The sequence below is a fragment of the Austrofundulus limnaeus genome, unplaced genomic scaffold (genome assembly GCF_001266775.1).
Source record: "Austrofundulus limnaeus strain Quisiro unplaced genomic scaffold, Austrofundulus_limnaeus-1.0 Scaffold75, whole genome shotgun sequence".
NCBI lineage: Eukaryota > Metazoa > Chordata > Actinopteri > Cyprinodontiformes > Rivulidae > Austrofundulus > Austrofundulus limnaeus.
In genome coordinates, this window is record NW_013952477.1 from 618,392 (window position 1) to 626,862 (window position 8,471).

The following is an 8,471-nucleotide window of genomic DNA, read 5'->3' on the forward strand; positions in this document are numbered from 1 at the left end:
GCTACCGCCTTCTCCAGGATTTTTGATAAAAATGGTAGTTTGGAGATCGGTCTGTAGCTTTCGGGCAGAGTCTAAATTAGGCTTTTTTAACAAAGGACAGACAACAGCTGTTTTGAAGCAGTGGGGTACAATGCCAGAATCAAGGGAGTAATTTATCAGTTTTACAACACTTGGGCCAATACAGTTAAAAAATATGTTTAAAAAGAGAAGAGGGCAGGACATCAAGGGGGCTTGAGGACATTTTCATTCGACCCAAMAGTTCTGTGATGTCCTGAATTGTCACTGGTGTGAATGAGGACCATGTATCAGAGGTCACAGGAGGAGGGACCAGACAGAGGGATGGTGAGGGAGAGATACAGGCCCTGATGCCGGCAACTTTGTCAATAAAATAATTTAAAAAACGATTGCAATCTGCATTTGTAAAAGCACTTACAGTAGAAAAAGTAGGTGAAGCAATGTTCTTGATTGTGTCAAATAAATTTTTTGGATTTCTTCCTTTGAATTTGATGAGATTTGCAAAATAATTGGTCCTGGCAGTTTTGAGCATCTCATTTAAGGAGCTGATCAGTTCTTTAAGATAGAGCCTGTGACCTCCAGCATGGTTCTTTTCCACTGACGCTCAGTCTTACGGCAAACTCTCCTCAAGCTAAGGATTTCCTCATTAATCCAAGGACAGTTTGTGCGCTGCACAGTGCTCTGTTTTACAGGTGCTATAGTATCTAAAATATTTGTACAATGAGCATTAAAACGTGAAACATATGAGTCCACATTAATTATGTTATAATCTAAAGAGGCAGAATCAAAAAGTGAAGTAAAGGCTTCAGAAGTGTGCTCATTTATGATCCGCCTTTGGATCATAAGTCTAGGAGGAGCTGGATCAGGACTAAAAGATACATTAAAATATATACAATTATGATCACTTAAAAATATATCCTCCACACAAACATCCTCTATATTAAGGCCTAAGGGGAAAACAAGGTCCAATGTATGGCCTTTTTTATGAGTAGGCACACACACATGCTGAGTAAAATGAAATGAGTCCGTGATGGAGATCAAGTCAGCAGCTGCCTCACAGGAAACATCATCAATATGTAGATATGATGTAAATATGAGTGTCTCAGGTAGGACAGAGTATCTCAGGTAGAACAGAGTGTCTCAGGTAGGACAGAGGGTCTCAGGTAGGACAGAGGGTCTCAGGTAGGACAAAGTGTCTCAGGTAGGACAGAGGGTCTCAGGTAGGACAGAGGGTCTCAGGTAAGAGATGGAGGTGAAGGGCAGGTGTGAAGGAAATATACAATGTTGTTTTGAGTACATTCTAGTCAGCTGTGTGAACTTAATGAAATAAATTACTGATATAAAGGCATAACCTAGCATGCTTAACAATTTATTTTGACCATTATAAAAGTGATAGGCTTTTTTAACTTTTAATTTTAGGAAGTGGTAGAAATTTGTTTTCATAATTGGGATTTTCCCGGTTAAATAAAGGTCAGTAAATAAATCTGTCAATCATCCATCATTAGCGTTCTAATCAGTTCCAAACTTCCACATATCAATCTTATAAATAAATGTAAAAACCTCCTCTAAGCTTGTTTGGGATAATTTGTCACATTAATTTAATTATCTGAGTTATAACTGAATTTAAAAACATGACAAATGCAACAAGTTTAATGAAGAATCTGTCTCCAGTCATTAAATCAGGTATTTATTTATGTAGGTAAAAGTATCTTCAACAACCTGTTAAAATACATTAGAAATCAGGAAATAGCTTCTAATTTATACAAAATTTTCTGGGGGAGGACCCCCAGACCCCCTCCAGTGTGTCCTTTACACACACATTATAAGACTTATGTGAGAGGATAAACCAACACACCTGTGCTCCACCTGTGTGTCTCTGTATAGCTTGGCTGATTGTCAAACTGTATTCTTAGTGAGTTTAAAGGGCTGGTACAGTACACGGCTGAATGAAGGTGAACATAATCTCAGTTAATATGGTTTGACTATTATTGCATCACAACAGAAACATTTGGTGTTCAGTTATTGACGGGTGCAGACAGTTAAACTGAGCACACACTGAAGACATGAACAGAAAAYCCTGGTCGCACAACTGTGGGTGCGTCAGACCCCGTCCCCCACGGTGCGTCCCCACCAACTTTCAGCACAAAGTTACGCCCTTGCCTGAATATACTGAATGATCAGGTTATTCTACCAATGGATTGTTTCTTCCCTGATGGTMCAACCTTATTCCAAGATGACGATACCAGGAGTGGTTCAGGGAGCATGAGACATCATTTCCACACATGGATTGGCTCCACAGAGTCCACTGAGAATCTTTGAGCTGTGCTGGAGAAGGCTTTGTTCAGCGGTCAGACTCTACCATCATTAATGCAAGATCTTGGTGGAAAATTCATGCCACCCTGTGATGGAAATAAATCTTGAGGCATTGCAGAAGCTTATTAAAACAATGCCACAGCAAATGCGTGACGTAATCAAAGCTAAAGGCATTAAGCAAAATATTAGTGTGAATTTTTTTTTTTAATGGCAACTTTTGGCCAGGCAGTGTGTACGCATTTGCATATCGTCAAAAAAACACGCCTTCAAAAACTATTTGTAAATTTCATTGTTAAAGCTTACATTTGTGACACAGTTTGATGCTAATCATTCTTTATTTCAAAGTACAAATGTATATAAAAACACACCAACAAATAAATTCAAGGCACAAAAATTACAGATTTTTAAACAATTGACTGAAATATCTAAACTGAGTTCCAGCCTTGGTGTTTTAGTAACGTCATACAGTTTAAATGTAAAACTGATCTGAGACCATTATTACCTGATACTGTCTGCAGCAAAGACACTTGCACTGCCAGAATACTATCTTTGCATTTTAAAAATAATTCTAAATAAACAGGTTAAACATGTCCTGTGTTTCAGCCTGAAAGAAGAGTCCCTCCTAACCATCTGACCTCTGCTGTAGACTCTCCAGCAAGGCCAAGACAGAGCTGCTGTGCTCCACATTCACATAAATGAGGTAGAGGATGAACATCAAAGTGAAGAAGACCATAATCTGAATCTGGAACGGAACAAGACGGCGCTCCACCTCTCGTCTCTCCTGGGTTAGAGGACTGACGGGAGTGTCGGGGTACGGGTACTGGACGGGTCTCTGAGCTGCACCTTTGATGGGTCTTCGGGGAGTGGCACTGAGGTTTAGCAAAAAAAAAGATGAGACAATACAAATTGCATCCTCAATGTAGTTAGGCTGTACTACACAAGCACACATTCATACAGAGTTCAGTTTGTGCATTGGGACCATGATCGGGGTTTTGACACGTACTAAATCCCTGTTGGCGAGGTCTGAGTGTTTGGGAAGATATCCTTTAAAATATCAGCCACTGGTTGCTGATGAACCTAGAAAAGATGGTAAAGGTTACTGTGGAAATAGATATACATTATAGAAAAGGAAACATTTCCTGAACAGTAGAAGCAGAAACAGAAAACGAGATAGAAAATACAAACAATTCCAGCTCCCAGTTCTACTGCAATGTGCTTTAAAAATCAGTGAACCCCACATTAATGGCAGGTGCATAGTCACATTAAATAAAGGTTTTCCCCTCTCTAATATGTAACGTCATTTAGTTTGTTAAAGAGATCATCTGACTTTCTATGTATTTGTGCAAAAACAAAGTTTCTTAAAGAATGTTTTAAGAACAGATTGCCAACAAAAATCAAGATATTTCAAAAATAGTGCTAGTCATGTCAAAATAATTAGGGATCTGAGCAATTTATAACTTAATACTCAATGGCTCTTTGTGTACTTTCAGTAAATATTTGACAAGAAAATACTTGTCAGATGTTTCAACAAAAGAATTCAATATTGATAAATTACCAATAAAATAAAAAGTATGCTCAATTATTCACATTTGAAGGCTGGAACATTCCAAAGTGTACACACAAAAAAGCGTCCATTTCATATAGCTGTCTAAATATCACTGATACTGAATACATTTACACACAAATTTCGAATTTTATTTAATTTTATTTTTAAATTAAATGAAAGTTTTTGCAATGAAAACCTTGCATCAGGATTTTTCTTTACTTTTGTGAACCATCACTGCTCATTTCCCTAAAAACTCAATTATAGATGATAATGTTTACCAGTCACTTCTAAAGCTTTTATTTATTGGCCAAATATCACATTTTTATACAACTGAAAAGATTTTTAAGCTCTAAATGAATATTTGTTTAAAGCTTCACTTTTCATAATTAGAATTTTGCATTTTATCATTTCCAACACATGTTTTAAAGACAACCCTTAAAGATGATTAACTCTGAAATTTCAAAATTAAAGAAAATTTTGCAGCATTTCTCCAATGTTTCCCAATCTTACACGTTACGCTGAAATTCCTCTCCTCAAATCCACACATTAAAACTATGATGATTTACAAAAAAACTAACAAAAATTTTAAAAAATGCATATTTTTTTTAATAATATGTAAATAAATAAAAAATAAAAAGTATATGCCTTTTTTCCCTGCTCTCGACATGAATCTTTTGGAGTGCAGTGCATAGACTGGTCCTCAAGTCTTTTCTTGTCCTTAAACTGCAGGTCCAGCTAAGAGAAGGAGATAAGATTATAAACAGATTTTTAATAATCTCAAACTTCCACCCCAAGTGAACCACCTCAGCCAGCACCAGATTTACCCTTCAAGTGGGACTAAACAATCAGACTGACCCTGTCGAACGTTGAGCTCTGTTCCAGCACACGGTTACTGTTCAACTCGTCTGAACTAGCAGAGAGCGACCTCCGAGTCTCCATCTGTTGTTTGCATTAAGAGTATACGTTCAGAACCTGCTCCAACAAAGACCCCGCAAAAAAAAACGGAGTAAGTCTAAAAAAAAAGATGTACCACATTTAAGCCTTTAAGATCAACTTTCCTCCTCAACCATTTGAGTGATGCTGAAGGCCTCAAATGACGAGCAGCCATCGGATCCGACTGACTGGACTCCGGAGGAAACCTGCAAGGTTTAAAATTAGCTCGTGAAGAGCACCAAACACGCCTAGCCTTTACGCCAGTGATACATCGAAGCCAATTACGATAAAATAAGCTATCACCCAGGTGGCTTAAGAGGGTTGCAAAAAGTTAGACAGTCTGAACAAGGAATGTAGAGAATGGATTAAAAACGAGAAGTAAGCCCAGCCTACCACTGATCTTAATCCTGAGCGTTGGCCTGTGGAGGATGTTTTACTAATTCCTGCAGGAATGCACGAGCGGTGAGATCCAGTCTGCTCTGATGATTTTATTACATTCTTTGAATTCCTCTTAGAACTGGGGTTTTTGTTTSTAGGAGAACAAGCGTGCTACACGAGGCCAAACAGAAAAACCTTCACATCATCATCTGGCACTTCAGCGTAAAACAGACTGTTGTGCTCAAAGATAGAAAAATCTGACTGAATTACCAGCCTTGATGACATTAAAAAGCACTGCGAGTAAACAAAGTCACCTCCTGCCTGTAAAAAGAAAAAAAAATCTAATGAAAACTTCTTATTCAAAACGCATGAGCTCATTTCAAAGTGAGCAACACGTTGTAGTGGCGTGTGATAACCGATAGGTGGCGCTTCAACATCTGACAAACTCCTGAAAACTCAACATGTTGACCAGCAGAAGTTAACAGGGATTGCAGTAATAAAGAACTTCTGAATCGGTTTTTAAAAAATAACTTGTGCTGAAAGTTATAACACAAAAAAATAAAGAAAATACCAAAAAAATAAAACGACTTCTCACCTTCTCTTGCTGGCTCTCAGACACTTCAATAATTTCTTGTTCTAAAACTGAGAAAGTCAAAGTTAAACAAAACGATATCCAAATAAAAATATTCTTTTTTTTAAAGAAAGCATTTCTTGTCATACCTGAATCTTTTTCTTCATCGGGTCTTTCGCGTTCTTCTTCACTGTCCGAGTACCAGACGTTGTTCTCTGCTCCATCATGTGCTTCAGACTGAAGGAGTTTGCTCAGCTTCCTCTCGTACAGGAGCCTAGTGGATGCTGGCAAGGGTGCATTTATACTAAATACTTGGTCCATAACAATTAGACCTATTGACTACAAGGTCAACACCATGTTAAACTACATAACTAAGTACATGTTTAGTTTTAAAACTAAAAGCAGGGTAAAAAAAAACATTACCAACAATGGGTCCAGGTTTAAATCCATATTCGAGTAGCATGGCCTTGAGATCGGCATCAGTCAAACTACTCGGGTCTGGCATCTTTGCAGCTACTAGATCCTCATCATCCTAAAAAAATCAATAAAAAATGCAGCCACAGTTGAGTAAATTCATCAAGATCCTCTTTAAAGTTCTGATCTTAAACCAACAAAAAAAAATATTAGGTGCTAGCAGAAAAAGTCACATTTGTGGTGTTATGAAACAATATGGAAGAAACGCTACATTTGTTGATAAATGTTTTGGCTGATTTATTGGCTAAGACCAAGAGGAGATTTATGAATGCAGTTAGAGAAGACAGAGTGAAATGGAGGAGGAAGTCTGTGGTGACCCCTGAAGAAAACAGAAGATGCCGACGGCTATTTCCAACTCAAATAACGTATAATGTCATGGGTGCATACGGTTCATACTAAACTTATTAATACTTTAATTGATCAAGTGTAATATAGTTTCTAGAGAACATCACAACCAACCATCAAGACTTGTTTGACTTGAACATTTTCACACTTTAGTCACGTCAAAACACTAAAATGAGTTCTTGATGTCTCCGTTAAGAATCCTTTCATAAATACGGAGACAACTTTGTGTTCACAGACTTCTAATCCTTAGATCTTTACCTTATGTTAATAATCTCAAGGTCCCTTCTGCAAAATAGTCATTGAGTCCATCGTGGAAAGTAGATGATGGGATGAGCTTGGTAAAGTGTAGCCTACTGTCATCATGAGGTGACAAAGCTAGCATAAACTTTTTTTTAAATTCCAAGTTAGCTGTAGTCAGTATCTGTTTACAGTAATGGGACATTTGGTCCAATTTCTAGCATGAGTTTTAAAAACATACAAAACTTATTGTTTGCCCTCTGACAGCTCTCAATTATATGTGTCAGTGTTTGAAAACATGACTGGTTAAAGCACTTTTTTTTWATTGCTGTAGTAAAACTGACAAAAATGGAAAATATTTAATGAAAATCAATTTACTTCAAAAGAAGCCATTCAAAGTGAGATCTGTAAATCAATAACTGATAATAATGGACTATTGGTTTGTTTGTAGCACAATTTGTAAACATATTGTGCTGAGGTTTTCCTGCAACATGACAGGAATAACTTTCAGACTTTCATTATGAGTGGAGCTCCTCTTACATGCATAAATAACCGAGAGAGGCAGGTGTGCATGTCTAGAACATGGGCTAAGTACAGAAGCATGTAAACCTATACAACTCAGTGTACAGGACTTATTTGTGCCCCAGGAGGATTGTGACCCAGTTCTTCCTTTTAGGGGGGAGGTTCATTTAAACGAACAGATCCTTATTATCAGTACATAAACCAGTGGAAATATACTAATTGACTTTTCCCTTCAAACATGTAAGAAAACCATTAGACTGATCGACTCACTGCCACATGTATTTGCTCATCATCATCATCATCATCATCATCATCGTCGTCGTCATCACTGGAAAAATCCGCAGCTTTAGTATGTCTTAAGTGCAGCTCGACATTGTGATCGACTAAATCTGACTTCTGGCGAGATTTAGAGAGATGAGGAGAGTCCTGCTTCACAAATGGCATATCACAGGAACGACAGCGAGAATAAAAGCCCTTCGGTTAGAAGCAGAGCTGCACAGGACGTCCACGCTGCCTGCTCCTGAATCGAGAAGGTGCTATCTGCAGAATCAACGTGGGCGTGTCACAAGAGTGGGCGTGTCAAAAGCACAAACACTGTGGGCTACGAGGCCTACATGACGGTATCCTTAGACCCTGCTTGACATCTATAGAGCCTGACCCTAACCCCAACCTAAGGTTAACCAGGAGAAATGTGACTAAAGTAGGGTTCTCCTGAAAAAGTGGTGCCGTGCAGTAACGCCCCTTTTGTTCTTGTCCAATCAAGTGGTGCCGTACGGTATCGCCCCTTTTTTGCTTGTCCAGTCAGGTGTGTCCCTTTGACAAAGGCCGTCTAATCAGGTGTGTCACTTTAGAATCGCCTTTCCTTATGACACGCCCACTTGTCCGCAGATACCCCTGTTTGGCTGAATCACACGCAGGATTGAGAACAGCTGCGACGGAGGGCTTGATTGACAGGAAGTAAGCTAACTTCCCTTAGCTTGATTTAGCTGACGCAGCTAATTAGCTGAATAACGTGCAGGTCTTTTCTTTTAGGCTTTACCCACTTCTTAAATAAATTAAATGAACATATGTAAGTGTTGCTATGGTTGGTGCTTCAGCTAATCAGTTTCAAATAAATAAATAAATAAATAAATAAAT

The 8,471-nt window shown here is 38.2% G+C and overlaps 1 protein-coding gene across 1 annotated transcript; it reads right to left on the reverse strand.

Annotated features, from left to right (window-relative positions):
* Positions 1 to 2,644: 2,644 nt before the first annotated feature.
* On the reverse strand, positions 2,645 to 7,649 carry lemd1 (LEM domain containing 1; the record flags this gene model as incomplete). The annotated part of the gene is given in 11 exon segments (XM_014010916.1): positions 2,645 to 3,197; positions 3,332 to 3,405; positions 4,520 to 4,609; positions 4,730 to 4,813; positions 4,933 to 5,013; positions 5,201 to 5,356; positions 5,456 to 5,506; positions 5,781 to 5,827; positions 5,906 to 6,040; positions 6,180 to 6,288; positions 7,605 to 7,649. Coding segments are annotated over 10 exon segments (1,047 nt in total). The 3' UTR covers positions 2,645 to 2,950.
* Positions 7,650 to 8,471: the final 822 nt, after the last annotated feature.